At 40.6% G+C, this 17377-nt stretch overlaps 4 protein-coding genes across 4 annotated transcripts; 3 read left to right on the forward strand and 1 right to left on the reverse strand.

The window, feature by feature from the left end:
• Positions 1–1439: 1439 nt before the first annotated feature.
• Positions 1440–2153, reverse strand: LOC138895944 (uncharacterized). The gene has a single exon (XM_070180709.1). The coding sequence runs from the start codon at positions 2151–2153 to the stop codon at positions 1440–1442; it is 714 nt and encodes a 237-aa protein (XP_070036810.1).
• Positions 2154–9518: 7365 nt separating this feature from the next.
• LOC138895945 (uncharacterized) lies at positions 9519–9854 on the forward strand. Its single transcript, XM_070180711.1, has one exon. The coding sequence runs from the start codon at positions 9519–9521 to the stop codon at positions 9852–9854; it is 336 nt and encodes a 111-aa protein (XP_070036812.1).
• Positions 9855–12205: 2351 nt separating this feature from the next.
• On the forward strand, positions 12206–14280 carry LOC138895946 (uncharacterized). Its single transcript, XM_070180712.1, has 2 exons — positions 12206–12392; positions 13700–14280. The coding sequence occupies exons 1-2, from the start codon at positions 12206–12208 to the stop codon at positions 14278–14280; spliced, it is 768 nt and encodes a 255-aa protein (XP_070036813.1).
• Positions 14281–15032: 752 nt separating this feature from the next.
• LOC138895947 (uncharacterized) lies at positions 15033–15524 on the forward strand. Its single transcript, XM_070180713.1, has one exon. It carries the CDS (start codon positions 15033–15035, stop codon positions 15522–15524), a length of 492 nt encoding a protein of 163 aa, XP_070036814.1.
• Positions 15525–17377: the final 1853 nt, after the last annotated feature.

A 17377-nucleotide genomic window follows, 5' to 3' on the forward strand; every position in this document is an offset into this window, starting at 1 on the left:
AGTATCGGGTCGCCTAGGAGCATTTCTGCGCTTATTGTGTAAAGTTAACATTTTGAAGGTTTTAGAGTTTCCTAAGTTTGGTTTGAAGTGGACTTTGGTGTTATCGATGTTTGTTTGGGGTTCCGATCCTGGAAATAGGTTCGTATCGGGATTTATTACTTTCACGCAAAATTTGGCATAATTCACGGATGTTTAAGCCTAATTCGGACGCGTTTGATGAAGTTGGAATGTTTGAAAGTTAAAAAAAGGTTTTGATCGTTGATTTGAAGTTTTGATGTTGTTTGGCGTGATTTGAGGGAGAACCGCACCTGCGATGTATTTGTCTGCAGGTGCGGCTAATGGTCCACTGGTTCGAAAGTCGCTGGGCGGTGGTGCTTTTAAATCAAGGATTAGCTCTCATTTCTCTCATTTTTCTCTTGGGTGGCCGAATTTGGGGAGCTATTTTGAGGGGGGTTTTCATCATGGAATGCAAGGTAAGTAATTTCCCACTTGTTGTAAGGTAAATATATGGTTTATATGTGGATTTAAGGATGGAAATTTATGGAAATTTGGAATTTTGGTAGGAAACATAGAAATTGGTATTTTGGATTTTTACCACGAAATTGGATATGAAATTAGGAATGAATTATATATTTGAGTTCGTGGTGTTATGGGTAAAGTTTATCTTCAAAAGATTTTCGGAATCCGAGCGCGTGGGCCCGAGGGTTGACTTTATTGACTTTTCAAGCGGAGTTGAGAATCATTATAAATTGTTAAAATTATATGCATTGGAGTATATTTTGATTGAGTTGTACATTGTTTGACTAGTTTCAGATCGTTTGGCTTTGAATTGAAGAGTTTGAGGGGCGTTGGAGCCGGTTATGAAACTTTGGAGCGAGGTAAGTCTCCTGTCTAACCTTGTGATAGGGAAACTACCCCCTAGGTGATGTAATTGTTATGTGTTACTAGTTGTGGGTGCTATGTACACACGAGATGACGAGAGTCCGTACGTAGCTAAATCATGGTTATGTCCAGGTAGACTTAAGACTTTATCAGGTAATATTTGAATTATTTGAACTCATTCTTCTAGCTTAATTAATTGAATTTATAATTGAATCGATTTAGAAATAAATATATATACTAGGCTGAACCTTATCACCTTGAGTTGTTGGCAAGTTATTTGAGAAACGGTAAAGGTTATATTCACTTTGTGCTCATGTACCGTATTGTAAGCTCGCGTCTCGTAATTTGATGATTTCCTTCCTTTCTTGTGGAGTGGGCCGAACACATCGACAGTATAATAGATGCATCTATGGTTCGTATCGATCGACCCTTGGTAGTGTACACATTATTCTGGACCTGGCCGTACGATCTCGACATAATCGTGTGTTCTTTTGCTGGCAGTCTGAATATTCACGAGATTATCTTTCCACTGATGCCTGGCATTTTATATGGTATTCCTAATCCATTTGGTACTGGCACTTGATACATCTGAGTTTGTTTAACTGCCTATAATCAATGCGCATCCGCATAGTACCATCCTCCTTCTTCACAAACACCACCGGTGCACCCCAAGGTGACACACTAGGCCTAATGAACCCCTTATCAAGAAGCTCCTGAAGCTGCTTTTTCAATTCCTTCAACTCTTCTGGTGACATACGATACAAAAGAATAGAAATGGGTTGAGTGTCCGACATTAAGTCAATTCCAAAATCAATGTCCCTGTCGGGTGGCATGCCCGACAAGTCTGCAGGAAATACATCTGGAAAGTCTCGCACCACTAGAATATAATAAATGGTAGGAGTAACAGCACCAACATCCCTCACAAAGCCCAAATATGCCAAACATCCCTTCCCAACCATCCGTTGGGCCTTCAAAAATGAGATAACTCTACCGGGAACATAGTTCAGAGAACCTCTCCACTTAATCATAGTCAATCCCAGCATCGCCAATGCCACGGTCTTAGCGTGACAATCCAGAATAGCATGACATGGTGACAACCAATCCATGCCTAGAATCACGTCAAAATCACCCATACTAAGCAGTAAGAGATCAACTCTCGTCTCTAATCCCACAATAGTCACCACACACGGCCGATACACACTGTCCATAACAATAGAATCACCCACCAGCATAGAAACACGATCAGGCACAACAAAGAAATCACGAGGCATATCCAAATAACGAGCAAGTTACGATGATACATATGAATAAGTGCAACCATGGTCAAATAATATATAAGCATCCTTGTGGAACACTAAAACAATACATGTGATCACTGCGTCTGAAGCAACGGCCTCTATCCTGGCAGAAAAAGCATAGCATCGAGTTGACCACCGCCTGATCGGCCTCCCCCTCTAGGGCGACCTCGAGCTGCCTGAGCAGGTGGTGAAGTAACTGGACGAGCACTGTATGAACTCTGAGCTAGAAGGGCACTGCAAGATGACTAACATGGACGAGCACTGTATGAACCATGGCTAGTTGATGCACCATGATGAACCGGACGAGCCATCTGAGCGGGCTTACAAGGATGACCCCTGCTGTGGTGGGGCTATCCTCCAGATGAGGCACTGCTGAAACCCCATGAACCACGAGGCCTCTTATCCTCACTCTCCTCACACTCCTGACTAAGAACCTGCTTTAGGTGTCTAGCAATATCAACCACCTTATTAAACCTCGCACCCGACGCAATCTCCCGAGTCACGACGAAGCGCAAGCCATAGTTGAGGCCATCAATGAACCTCCTAATCCTCTCCCTCTTAGTGGGAACTAACCATACTGCATGACGAGCCAATTCTGAAAATCTCATCTCATACTTGGTCACCGTTGCCCTAAATCACACACGCAGGTATACGCGGTCGATCAAGTAATAAAGAGCGAGTAGAGTATCGTTCCCACGAGGACTTCTGATCAATTATCATCTAAATCAAGAAATTTGTAATTTATCGAGTCAAGAACAATTTCAAGGTGATTTTTGTTTAATTAATTCTACAAACTAGAGTTGCGATTAAAAGAACTAATTAACTAGCACACTTAGCATGAAGGGTTGAATTTAATGAGAAATAATATTCCAGGGTCATGGTTATGTAACAATCCTGTCGAATTCTTCAATTAACTTGACTTATTAATTTATCTGGGTTATTAACTAGCAAGAACAATAATACTCGTATAAATTTGAAGACTTCTACTCGCCTATTCAATATATTCTAACCCCTATATTCCTATGAGATTAGAGATAAAAAGAACACATTAATAATATCTTGCAGAATTAGCTAAGCACGACACATAGGTATATTTCTATCCATATGCGCAAATCAATTCCCTAATGACTAGGTTCAAGATCGCGCTCTATTCAATCCTACTGCAATCAAGAATTACCTCTTTCAAGTTTAACTCAAGATTCATATATAGTATCTCACTGTTAGCTAGGCAGTAAAATAATTAGGCTCAGGATATGAATAAATAACCCAATATGATTAATTAACTTCTCAAATCAATATTCGAATATCAACATTCATGTAAAATCATAACCCTATAATGAACTAGTTTAGCCACGCATAGTCATGGTAGTGTTGATACCTCATTTTGCCCTCATATTTTTCAAATACATATATACTTTCAAAATAGCATATTTGCATCATTATTTAGTTTATAAACCTATACAAGTATTTTCTATATTTTTTCCATAATTTGTAGAGCTTTAAATTAATTTTTTCCTTATATTCTAATTATAGATAAAATCCTTTAAATTATTTTTTGTGATGACTTAGTTGCTTAAAATAATTTTTTTCACCTATAATATATGTTTCAAACATTTTATTTTATTCCATATAATTACATTAGCATTTTTAAGCTATTTATCTAATTTTGCAATAATGGCCTATATTCTACAAATAATTATGTTTATTATATTATTTATGCCAAAGTATTATTTTATATTATTTATTTTTATTTAATTTTCAAGGGTTTCAAGAACTGGCCCAAAACAGGCTAATATTCGGACCAAATTTTGGCCCAAACCATTAGCCCAACACCCCAATTACCCAAAGCCCAACACCAGCGACCAAATACCCTATACCCGTCCATTAACCCGACCCAGCTCTTTTAAAATCCTGGCCGTTGATCTCTAAGATCAACGGCCCACAATCAATCCCCCATATTATTATCCTAACCCCTAACCTTAATCCCCATTCCCTCTTGAACCGATGCCCTAAAATCCTCTCCCCTCTCTCCTACCGAAACCCTAGCCGCCCTTTCAATCTTCTCCAAATCCATCTCAATCATGGATTCCTTCCATGATTCTCTTGCCTTTTATATGTTACTTCAGTATTATTTGCAAGACTATGGTGTTACATAGTACTTGCCCCAATTTTGGAAAGTACCATTCCTCAAATCGGATTCCACCGCCTTCAACCTTTGAGATTTAGACGATATTTTGTCTATATGCACTCACTATCAGGCTATATGGTCTGATTCAGTGAGATTTTCGACCATCTGTGCTTTCCTTTTGAACTAAGGTTCGAGATTTTCCTTTATTCTTTACTGATTTTCGATTGATACTCTTCCCTTTCTCGTGTTTGACCGATATTTTTCTTATTTCTGTTTAACCCACCGTATTTCCCTATTTTTACTTTTATTTGCCCTAAGACTGACTTTAATTGATTTTCGTATGATATTTTCCTTATTCTCTATTCAATCTATTGCATTCCCTTATTTTAAGTGTTATTTTCATGTTATGTTTCCCTATTCTCTGTTTAATTTACTAAACTTTCTATTCTATGTATTATTTGCCCTAAATTGACTCTAATTGATTCTGGCATGCCATATTTTTCTTATTCTGTGTTTAATTTACTGTCTTTCCCTATTTTATGTGTTAAATCTGCTACTATATATACCCCTCCCCTAAAACCCCTTGAACAGACCTTTTGAATATCCTGATTCCTGCTACTGTTTTCACTACTCTCTTCTCTCACTCACTCACTATTACACTTAAACACTCTCTAATTTATTGAACAATCTCCTCCGGTGCAAGCACTGCTCGGAGCCCATTCTCGAGGCTCTTGTGAACTTTGAAGCATCAGGGATTTGGGGTTTTTGCTATTACACTCTTCATTCTTTGATTCTGCTACTAGTTAGAGTCTAAACTCTTGCAATGTTCAATTTCCCTCCTTCTTTTGCAATATGTATTTGGACTTGCATGAGCATGATTCAACTATGATAATGTTCAATATTTTGATGTCAGTTTGTGTTAAATAAACGCATGAGATAACCTACTGTTTGTGTTATGCTTCTCTATGATTTGCACTCTGTGATATCTTGTCTTCTGAGATGGGTTCTGTACCCTGTAGCATCTTAACATGTTTAGTTTTGGACTTCAATAGCAGTCCACTTCAACATGAGCTTGACTATTGTGATTGTATGCTGTTAAGTTACCAATTTCTGCATATTGTGTTTAGATATTACCCTAACTCTATGAAAATCCCCCCTTTACTTGAATGAACCTTCTGGTACTGAGTTCTGTGTATATTGGAATGCTCTTTGTGTATTAGCCCTAACTCTATGGAATGCTGCCCTAAAATCTGCTCTAAACTTGTTTCATGCTATCATGATTTTCTATAAGACAAACACTCTATTTTCTATTGACTAGGACTTTGCTCCTACGCTAATACTTTTCCAGTATGCCTTGGTTTATTTGCTATTATATCCTTTCTGTGATTATCAATATGTGTATCCCTCCATCATGGCTAAGTATTGATTAAAATGGCATTAGGTTAGACTTAACTTAATTTAGACCCTTAGGTTTCAACCAGTTCAACTTCATGCAACCTATGTATATCTGCAAACCTGTTTCTTCTCCTAATTCCTATGATGGTTGTCTATGTGATACTTTAGCTATGTGAACCTTGCTGAATATACTAGGCTACTTGACCAATTGTGTTGTATGCTCAGTCTGGTGATTTCTGTCCACTCTCCTTTCTTGTTACTCTGATATTCTAAATTCCTATTCTTAAGGCTACCTAGGTTCTATTATTGGCCTCCCTAGTGTGAGCACTGCTCGGGGTCCAATTGAGGCCCTTGTGAACTCTGACACACTAGGGCTTGGTCCTAGTCATTCCTTTAACCTCCAAAACTATCCCTAATACTCTACTTCCCTATCATGTATTGTGTTCTATATTGGTTGTTCCAAGTGGTGCAACACTTGGTGCTGTGGCTTATTGAAAGGGGTCTGAACTCCCCTATGGATCTGTGATCGTATGGTTCTTTATTGAAGGCCTAAAGTTTGCTATGACAGAAGTAACAATGTCCCAGTAAGGCTGGGTATCTAGTTATTTTATTTGGGCCTATTATAGGCCTGTCTACTGTTATCTAGTATTGTTATGTTATTCATTATTGGGCCTGTAATAATATCCTTTGTATAAACGATTGGGGTTGTTAGTAAAAGGGTATGAGGTAGATCCTAATGTTAATATGCGATGGGTAGATAACATGCCTATAGGATTGAATGATGCATTTGCTTTATGTTGTTCATTCTCTATGCACACTGTAGAAATCATGCCATTAGGAAAAATCACACACTTGCACTACTTGATTATTAGCAAAGCATGAGCTCAAATCCTCAATATCTTTGTCTCTATATGTTGTTAGAAAACCTACCCGTAGGAGATAAATATCGTTGAATTTTTCGTTAATTTGCATTACTGCAGCATATCCACTAGAGATCATGCCTATAAGACTCTGATCACCTCATTTGTCATTGCATCGCATGATTCACCTAGAAAACCTGCCTATAATGTTAAACAATAAAATCAGGTTCTCAAGTGCTAATCATTAGAAATCCTGCCTATAGGATGCCACTGTTCGCCTTAATAACTAGTAATGATGCCCTTTCAATACTGATAATCCCTCACTTAGGCCGTTACTAAAAGCTTGAGTAATTCTGAGTTTCTACTCAATCTATTACATAAATCACCTAGGTGCAACATCTACAGGACTAATAATTGGGAATCTGCAATTTCAATAATCAGTGTGCAACAGCCTTTATAATCCTGTCTATGAACAACGCTGGTTCCTGAAACTGCTTGCATGCCTTGATGCCTTATCACATAGAAATCATATCTGTAGGGATTTAAGTTCCTTAATTCTGAACTGCCTAACATGAAAAACCTGTTTCGCGTGCATTTGTTGTTTAAGTGTGGAGGCTAACTTGAGCCCTTGACTGCCTATATGTGAAGTCCAATGTGTTTTGTATATCGCCTAGTTTTGACATTTCCGAGAATCCTAAGTGAGGTCTAGAACCATCCAAAGTAAAGGTCCAATACCTCCTGGACCATAGGTATGGGACCGGTAGTGCACGCATAGGGTACAACCTATAATTGAATTAAAACGCCTTTAGGTAACAACTTTAACATAGTAATCGGGTAGCAGGAGATGATAGTCTGTGCCCGCTGAATAATATGAGTAACACCCCATCTTGAGGGAGTTATAAAGTATTATTTATGTTGCACAGGGTGATCCTTTAGGCTAAAAAACTTAGGACCCCCCTCCTCTTTATATGTTGTTATTAGATCTAAATAGTTATATTCCTATATTCGCACTAAGATCTGTATTAATCATGTTGTAATAAAATTCTTTGACTTCTGAATTCCCTTTGTTTACTTGATCACCTAGCTTAATCGTAATCCACATAATCTTACGACGAAAAGGTACATTGGATATTTGAATGGTTCCCTAGCAGCGAGTTCATCATCAGGTCAAAAGAAACCACTCATTTAGTGCTGATCAGGTTAAGAGGAATCTATCCTTATGCTCCTATAAGGGTAATGAGGCAAGCGGGAAGAAAGCATGTTATACCTCGAGTTTCCAACATGGTCCAGTACAAAGTAGACTTTAAAGGGAACATTATTCCGTTCAAGTTCGAGGCACAACATATGTGGAATCAGAAGGTCATTGTAGAGAAAGACACTATCGAGCCAGATAGGTACCGTGCCGGCCATAAATACTTCTACCCATCATGGTTGGTAGATGATATAGAGGGAGATGTCAAGCCAAGGATTAATCTAAAAAATAGGGTTATAGATGAAGCTGCTGAAGCACAAGTCAAGTATAGGATGCTGTGCAAGAGGGTTTTCGAGTCTGAAGCTAGGCATTTGGAACATCACAAAGTGGATATGGAAGCAATCAACGAATGGAAAGAAATTGCTACTAAATCAACAGAAAGATTGGAATATTTGGAGCAAGGGAAGATGAGGAAGAGGCTCTCGGATTGTCCGAATACAGAAGGCAATGAGGGAGGGCATCTAGCAAGGGCTTACCTACTAGTGGACATGCACGACCTGGGGAACTTGATTGATAGGTCCAAGAAGGCCAAGCATGGAGAAGGTCCTTCTGGGGCCAAGTAGATTAGGAAATGATGTTCTTTACTACTTTTTAGCTTAGTTTTAGATTTCGATTGTAATAAGGCAAATGCCATTAGTAAATTTTCTTATTATTGTTGTTTTAGTAAGGATCTGATTCATTTTCGCATTAATGAAATGACACAATTATTGGCATCAATTTTCTCCAAGTCTATGTGTCGCTTAGGCCTACCCCGGGCACAACGAGGTCCCCCAAATTAGGACGCGAATCTGTTACATGATTTTGCAAAGCATGTTCAATATTGCAAGCATTATTTCAATATCCCTTACTAACTTGGTTACCTTTTTGTTTTTCTTTTCCTTTGTTTATTCCCATTCCCCAAAGGTTGGTTCATGCATACTTGCATCACCGCATATCACACTAGATCCAGAAGTCCTCCACATCCTCCTCCACCAAGTGATCCTAAAGGCAGAAGCAAAGGGAAAGGAAAGATGGACGATTTAAGTGGTATCAGAAAGGACAATACAGAGAACGTTGAAACTTCGGACGGTCGAAATACTCCAGCACAGAATGAATTGGTCCTACGTCTGGAACAGAAAATATTGGAGCTACAAGGGGAAATTGAGCAGGTCCAGAACTTGGCAAATCTTTCCCTCACCCTAAACGTCCCCGACATTAACCAACAAAACACAAACTCCCAAAATCTGGAACCTCCCTAAAACACACAAAATCAAAATCCGCAAAATCCTCCCACACCACATCAATATGCCACACCTCCTCAGAACCACAACCCTCCACCGGTACCTACCCCTTAACAACACCATCACCACCCAACTCAATACCCATAAAAAACCACATACCACACCACTCAGAATGCACCACAGCCTACTCCTGACCCGCAAAACTCAACCAATGACCATGATTATGCCCAGATTCCCGGAGTCCACCAAAACAATCTCATATATGTGGAAACTTTACCCCACACCCCACAACATACCCTATACATACCTGAATTCGCCGAGAAGGACCTGCTCATCAAGAACATGTCGGAAGAACTCAAGAAACTTACTGGCAGAGTTCAAAGTGTCGAAGGGGGAAAATGCATTGAGGGTTTGAATTATGAAGATTTGTGTATTCAACTAGATGTAGAACTGCCAGAAGGTTACAAACCTCCTAAGTTAGAAATGTTCGATGGGACTGGTGATCCGAAGGTGCACTTGAGAACGTATTGTGATAGGCTTGTGGGAGTTGGCAAGGATGAAAGAATCTGTATGAAGCTGTTCATGAGGAGCCTCAACGGAGACGCCTTATCTTGGTACCTCAGTCAGAACCCAAAGAAATGGGTTTATTGGGTGAGCATGGCATCAGATTTCATGGATCAGTTCAGGTTTAACAAAGAAAATGCGCCAGACATTTTCTACATTCAGAATCTCAAGAAGAAGCCAACGAAGACTTTTCGCGAGTATGCTACTGGGTGGAGGTCCGAAGCTGCAAAAGTAAGGCCAGCACTGGAAGAATAATAGATGAATAAGTTCTTCGTTAGAGCTCAAGATCCGCAATACTACGAAAGACTGATGGTTATTGAAAACCATACATTTTCTGACATCATCAAATTGGGAGAAAGAATAGAAGAAGGGATCAAAAGCGGAATGGTGACAAATTTTGAAGCACTCCAAGCCACAAATAAAGCCTTGCAGTCAGGAGGTACCTCCAAGAAGAAAAAAATAGGTGCGATGATGGTAGCCCAAGGTCCAAAGTCTCTCCTTACATACCAAACACCCCCACCACATATCATCCTTCACCTCCTAGATACCAACAACCCGCCGCCACTTACCATACTTATAACACCCAACCAGCATACTACCACTCACCACCAGCCCGCCAAAACTACCAGAAACCTAGACCGAATTTCAGCCGTAGACCACCCAGACAATATACCCCAATTGCTGAACCCATAGACCAACTGTACGAGAGACTGAAGGCTGTCGGTTATGTCAATCCCATTCCCGCTGTTGCTCTGGAAAACTCCTCCCAGTGGATTAATCCAAATAAGACATGTGCCTATCACTCAAGCATGAAGGGTCATACTATTGATGAGTGTCGTACTTTGAAGGATAAGATTCAGACATTAATTGACACCAAAGACATACAGGCAAAGGAGGCTGCACTCAATGTCCGTAATAATCCTCTCCCGGATCACAAGGGTGAAGGGGTAAACGTGATAGAGACCGATGAAGAATAGGACTCAGAGGGATCAATTGGATTCATTCGAGAAGGGGATAACCCTGAAACATCTCCAGTCACTCTCACACCTATCGTTCTACAGACTTAGGCATCGATTAAAGTTGAGGTAGCTGCACTAACTCCATTTGAGGTTGAGGTAACAACACCCTTCACCGTGATGGTGGCACCCACACCGAGGTTGAGGTAACAAATCCCCTGCTCAAATATCCATTTTATCACTGCTGCAAAACTCTGAGGCACATAGGAATGCCTTGATGAAGTTGTTGAATGAAGCTTATGTACCAAACAACATCACCAGTGGAGAGATGGCCAACATGGTAGGGCAAGTTTTAGAAAGCTACAAGATCACTTTTCATGAAGACGAGCTGCCACCGGAAGGACTAAGTCACAACAGGGCACTATATATCACAGTGCAGTTTGAGGACAAATTCATTGCCAGGGTCCTGATAGATGGGGGTTCTAGTCTCAACATCTATCCATTAACTACTTTGAAAAGGTTGGGTAAAGGTCTGCACAAGATACGAGTAGTGAGTATGAATGTGAAAGCATTTGATGGGTCTCAAAGGGCAACAATTGGGGAGAACAACCTTAGCCTACAGATAGGCCCGACCTGGTTCGATGTTGAGTTTCAAGTATTGGATATATCTACTACATACAATCTGTTGTTAGGGCGACCATGGATACATGTCGTCGGGGCCGTGGCTTCTACTCTACATCAGGCCATGAAGTTTGAGTGGAACCATCAGGAAGTGATCATCCATGGGGATGGAAGTAATCCCATTTACACCAATCAAACAGGTCCGGTCGTCGAGAATAGAAGGAAGTTGGGTGGAGAAACATACCATCGCATCGAGCGCGTCAACGCATTTGAAAAAGACAAATGGTGGAGAAATAAAATAGAAGGCATATTGGCATGGATAGGGTATGAACTTGGCAAGGGTCTTGGTAAGAATCTCCAGGGGATCACCAAACCGATACAACTAAAGCGTCACGGCACAACTTTTGGGCTTGGGTATGAATACACCTGGCACGAGTATCCGAATTGGTCGCCACCATGGTGTGGTCCTTATTACCCTCTAGAGTAGCCAGTACCACATTTGAGCCAGTCGTTTCATCAAGCTGGCATGATGTGGGGGTCTGAAGAAGATGAAGCTCTAGCTGGCATAAGGAAGCTATTTCTGGATAATAAAGACATGGACTACAGTGTGATAGTTGAAGAGGAGGAGGAGGAATTCCTTATTATTCAGACAATGGAGAAGGGAGCTGTTCTAAAGAATTGGATTGCTGCGCCATCAAGGGCCCGTCGAGTTCCTGGGTAGCCTGGCAGTTAGCATCAATTATTTTTAAAAGCAATTTTATGAGCATCTAAGACATTTTCAATATTTTGTTCTTAACGTATTTTGTTTTGAAATAATTGCTCGAGTCATCAAACCGTACTTGTTTGACGTTTTCAAAATTTATTTAATGCATTGTTATTTTTAGTATTTATTATTATTCTTTACATTTGTTTCTCTACAGCATTATTATTACCTATCCCGATGAACCTACAAATGTGACATATAATGAGACAACGCAACATAAGGATAGTGATTCAGAGGATATAATACCTGAGGAAATTTTCAGAGAAATGGAAAATTTTGAAAACAAGCCTAAGTCCAATTTGGATGAGACTGAAACCGTTAATTTGGGAGACTCTGAAACAATCAAGGAAACTCGTGTAAGCATTCACCTATCGCCGTCAGAGAAAGAAGAATACATCCGGTTCTTGAAAGAGTATGAGGATATTTTTGCATGGTCCTATGATTATATGACTGGTTTGAGCACCTCCATAGTGGCTCATAAATTACCTACCAACCCTATGTGTCCTCCTATAAAGCAGAAGCTCAAAAAGTTCAAACCAGATATGAGTTTGAGAATAAAGGAGGAAGTCAATAAGCAGATCAAAGCCAAGGTTCTCAGATTGGTTGAATATCCGACCTAGTTGGCTAACATTGTGTCGGTTCCAAAGAAGGATTAGAAGGTCAGAGTGTGTGCAACTATCGGTATTTAAACAAAGCAAGCCCCAAAGATGATTTCCCTTTGCCCAATATACACATACTGATTGACAACTGTGCCAAGCATGAACTTCAGTCCTTTGTGCATTGCTTCGCGGGATATCATCAGATCTGGATGGATGAAGAGGATGCCGAAAAGATAGCCTTTATTACACCATAGTGAGTATATTGTTACAAAATGATGCCATTTGGCCTAAAGAATGCTGGAGCCACCTATATGAGGGCCATGGCAACCATTTTCCATGACTTGATACACAAGGAGATAGAGGTGTACGTGGATGATGTCATCATCAAATCCAAGCGAAGCACAAATCATATAGCAGATTTGAGGAAATTCTTTGATCGACTTTGAAGGTACAACCTAAAACTGAATCCCGCAAAATGTGCCTTCGGAGTCCCTGCTGGAAAGCTGTTAGGGTTCATCGTCAACCGCCGAGGAATTGAGCTAGACCCGTCAAAGGTCAAGGCTATCCAAGATTTGCCACCTCCGAAGAACAAGAAAGATGTGATGAGTTTCTTAGGGCGTCTCAATTACATCAGCCGTTTCATAGCACAATCAACTGTGATTTGTGAACCGATTTTCAAAATGTTGAAGAAAGACGCTGCAACCAGTTGGACTGAAGAATGGCAGAAAGCCTATGACAAGATCAAAGAATATTTATCCAAACCATATTTTCTGGTCCCACCGAAACCTGGGAAACCTCTGCTACTCTATTTATCTGTACTAGATGGGGATTTCGGCTGTGTCTTAGGACAACACGACGAGACGGGAAGAAAGAAATAGGCCATATACTATCTGAGCAAGAAGTTCATACCCTATGAAACACAATATTCTTTGTTGAAAAGCACCTGCTGCGCTTTGACATGGATAGCTCAAAAGTTGAGGCACTACTTCTGTGCCTACACCACATATCTCATATTAAGGATGGATCAGTTAAAATACATCGTCTAGAAACCCATGCCCACGGGGAAGTTAGCAAAATGGTAGATATTACTAAGTGAGTTCGACATCATCTATGTAACTCAGAAGGCTATCAAGGGGCAAGTATTGGCGGATCATTTGGCAGAAAATCCTGTAGACGGAGAGCACGAACCACTAAAAACGTATTTTCCCGACGAAGAGGTATCATTCGTAGGAGAAGATATCACTGAATCCTATGATGGTTGTAGAATGTTCGTCGATGGAGCTGCAAATTTCAAAGGAGTGGGTATTGGAGCAGTTTTAGTGTCAGAGACAGGTCAACACTATCCAGTATCCGCAAAGCTCAGGTTTCCATGTACCAACAATATGGCAGAATATGAGGCTTGCATCTTGGGACTCAAGTTGGCCATTGACATGAACGTTCAGGAATTGCTGGTAATTGGTGACTCAGACCTTTTCGTACATCAGGTTCTAGGAGAATGGGCTACAAAGAATACCAAAATACTACCGTATTTGTATTATGTACAAGAATTGAAGAAGAGATTCACAAAGATAGAGTTCAAACATGTTCCAAGAGTCCAGAATGAGTTCACAGATGCATTGGCCACTCTATCTTCCATGATACAACACCCACACAAGAATTTCATCGACCCTATCCCGGTAGGGATTCATAACCAGCCAGCTTATTATGCTCATGTTGAAGAAGAAATTGATGGAAATCCATGATTCCATGACATCAAAGAATATTTGGCAAAAGGAGAATACCCGGAGCACGCAAATCATACTCAGAAATGCACACTCCGAAGATTATCTTACCACTTCTTCCAAAGCGGAGGGATTCTGTACAGAAGGACTCCAGATCTAGGGTTATTACGATGTGTCGATGCCAAGAAAGCATCCAAATTGCTCGAAGAAATACATGCTGGAACTTGCAGACCACACATGAATGGCTTTATCTTAGCTAAGAAGATAATACGAGTAGGGTATTTTTGGATGACTATGGAAACAGACTGCATCAGGTATGTCCAAAGGTGTCATCAATGCCAAGTACATGCTGATATGATACGAGTGCCACCCAATGAACTAAATGAAACAAGTTCACCTTAGCCCTTCTCCGCTTGGGGGATGGATGTCATCGGTCCAATCGAACTCGCCACTTCAAATGGGCACAGGTTCATTCTAGTGGCCATAGACTATTTCACAAAATGGGTTGAAGTCGCATCTTACAAGGCTGTAACTAAGAAGGTCGTAACATATTTCGGTAGAGATCGTATTGTCTGTCAATTCGGGGTACCGGAGTCAATCATCACCGACAATGCTGTCTGTCAACCTTATTAGTGATTTGATGAGATTCCTGTGTGAAACCTTCAAGATCAAGCATGAGAATTCCAATATGAGCCACAAATGAATGGAGTTGTGGAAGCCGCCAATAAGAACACCAAGAAGATACTAAGGGAGTTGATAGATAATCACAAATAATGGGGAGAAGTTACCATTTTGCCCAACTTGGATATCGCACCACGGTTCGCACATCAACTGGGACAACTCCTTATTTGCTGGTCTATGGTCTTGAAGCTGTCATGCCTGCCGAAGTAGAAATTCCATCTTTGAGAATCATACAAGAGGTTGAACTCAATGATGCAGAATGGATACGAAGTCGTTATGAAGAATTGGCTTTCATTGACGGAAAAAGAATGAACTCAGTATGTCACGATCAACTTTACCAGAACAGAATGTTCCGAGCTTTCAATAAAAGGGTCAGGCCCAGACAATTCACACCAGGGCAGTTGGTGCTAAAGCGGATCTTCCCGTATCAAGATGAAGCCAAAAGGAAATTTTCACCTAATTGGCAAGAGCCCTACATGATTCACAAAGTACTAACAGGAAGAGCACTCATACTTGCAGATATGGACGGAGAGATTTGGCCAAAACCTATCAACTCAGACGCAACCAAGAGATATTATGTTTAGGATTATTTACATTTCTTCACTTGATGTAACTGAACTACGCTTGACCTGATTCCCCTTTAAGAGGGGATACATAGGCAGCCCTGTGGGTTAGGTCACATCTCAATAAGATCTTCATTTTTCCATGGTCAGAAACTGAGGTAGAAATTTAAGGAGGACCCTCAAAATTCTGAAGCAAGTCCAGCCAACTTCGTCATACACAGAATAGTCAAAGAATTGCTTTTAAACTGGGGCAGAATTTTGAGGAGGACCCTCAAAATTCTAAAGCAAGGAGGTCGGAATGTCTCTAAAATATGTCACAGTCATGGGTTCATCTAACTTACTTGATATCGCATACTACTATATTTAAAAACAACTATATTTGTCAAATGCATGCATATTTTTCGAAAACTTTATTTCTATTGCAGCCAAATGCTACCTAGGGTAACTCAAACAGGATCTAAAGATAGGAGCACATGCAGGGTAGAAGGCAAAAATGCGAACCAACCTTCCCCCACAGAACTCACAATTTTTCTTTGAATGCAGGTACAATAAAATAACGATACTCGCAGATACATCAAGACACTGCCTTCAGATTATCTAGCACAAATATCTTCAGCTAAGAAATACTTTTCCACTTGCCTCCTATTCTTTGCATGAGGCTAAGCATTGCCTCCTTAACTGCATAAGGCTAAGAATTGCCTTTCTTTGCATGAGACTAAGCATTGTCTCCTATTTTGTATGAGGCTAAGCATTGCCTTTCCTTACATCGAGACTAAGCATTGTCTCCCTTTCTTGCATGAGGCTAAGCATTGCCTCCCTGATTGCATAAGGCTAAGCTCTGCATTTCCTTGTATTGAGACTAAGCACTGTCTCCTTTTCTTGCATGAGGCTAAGCATTGCCTCCCCAATTTCATAAGGCTAAGCTCTGCCTTTCCTTGCATCGAGACTAAGAACTGTCTCCTTTTCTTGCATGAGGCTAAGCATTGCTTCCCTAATTGCATAAGGCTAAGTTCTGCCTTTCCTTGCATCGAGACTAAGCACTGTCTCCTTTTCTTGCATGAGGCTAAGTATTGCCTCACTAATTGCATAAAGGCTAAGCACTGCCTTTCCTTACATCGAGACTAAGCATTGTCTCCTATTTTGCATGAGGCTATGCCCTGCCTCCCTAATTGCATAAGGCTAAGCACTGCCTTTCCTTGCATGAGACTAAGCATTGTCTCCTCTCTTTGCATGAGACTAAGCATTGTCTCCTATTTGCACGAGGCTAAGCATCGCCTCCTTAACTGCATAAGGCTAAGCATTGCCTCCTTAACTGCATAAGGCTAAACACTGCCTTTCTCTACATGAGACTAAGTATTGTCTCCTATTTGCACGAGGCTAAGCCTTGCCTCCTTAACTGCATAAGGCTAAACATTGCCTTCTTCGCATGAGACTAAGCACTGCCTCCTATTTTGCATGAGGCTAAGCCCTGCCTCCCCTTCTTGCATACGGCTAAGAACTGCATTTTCCTCAAGATTAAATACTATCTCTATTATGCTATTTAAGACCTAGCACTGTCTTCTATTCGCCTGCGGCTAAGCATTGCCTAAGCTCTATTTCGCTTTACATATGACCTAGCATAATATCTTTGCATCTCATGGGCTAAAACATCTCCATTTGTCCAAAGGCGTCATAGTCTGAAGGAATCATCCTCATAGCCGGAAGACACCATGCCATAGCCTGAGGATTTTTCAATATTGCACATCATTATTCAAAGGCGTCATGGTTCAGAGGCACCATTTTCATGGCCCGAGGACATCATTTCATGGCCTGCGAATCCCTTATCACATGATTCATGGCCTAGGACGTCATGGTCTAAGGGCATCACCCTCACC

Source organism: Nicotiana tomentosiformis, chromosome 7 (genome assembly GCF_000390325.3).
Source record: "Nicotiana tomentosiformis chromosome 7, ASM39032v3, whole genome shotgun sequence".
Lineage (NCBI taxonomy): Eukaryota > Viridiplantae > Streptophyta > Magnoliopsida > Solanales > Solanaceae > Nicotiana > Nicotiana tomentosiformis.

What these genes read in the sequence shown, in the direction of transcription:
- LOC138895947 (XM_070180713.1), top strand. Translation starts at nt 15,033, where the DNA reads ATGGGGAGAAGTTACCATTTTGCCCAACTTGGATATCGCACCACGGTT.
- LOC138895945 (XM_070180711.1), top strand. Translation starts at nt 9,519, where the DNA reads ATGTTCGATGGGACTGGTGATCCGAAGGTGCACTTGAGAACGTATTGT.
- LOC138895946 (XM_070180712.1), top strand. Translation starts at nt 12,206, where the DNA reads ATGGAAAATTTTGAAAACAAGCCTAAGTCCAATTTGGATGAGACTGAA. An exon ending in GTCCTATGATTATATGACTG is followed by an intron (nt 12,393 to 13,699) that starts GTTTGAGCACCT and finishes ATCATTTGGCAG; the next exon opens with AAAATCCTGTAGACGGAGAG.
- LOC138895944 (XM_070180709.1), bottom strand. Translation starts at nt 2,153, where the DNA reads ATGCCTCGTGATTTCTTTGTTGTGCCTGATCGTGTTTCTATGCTGGTG.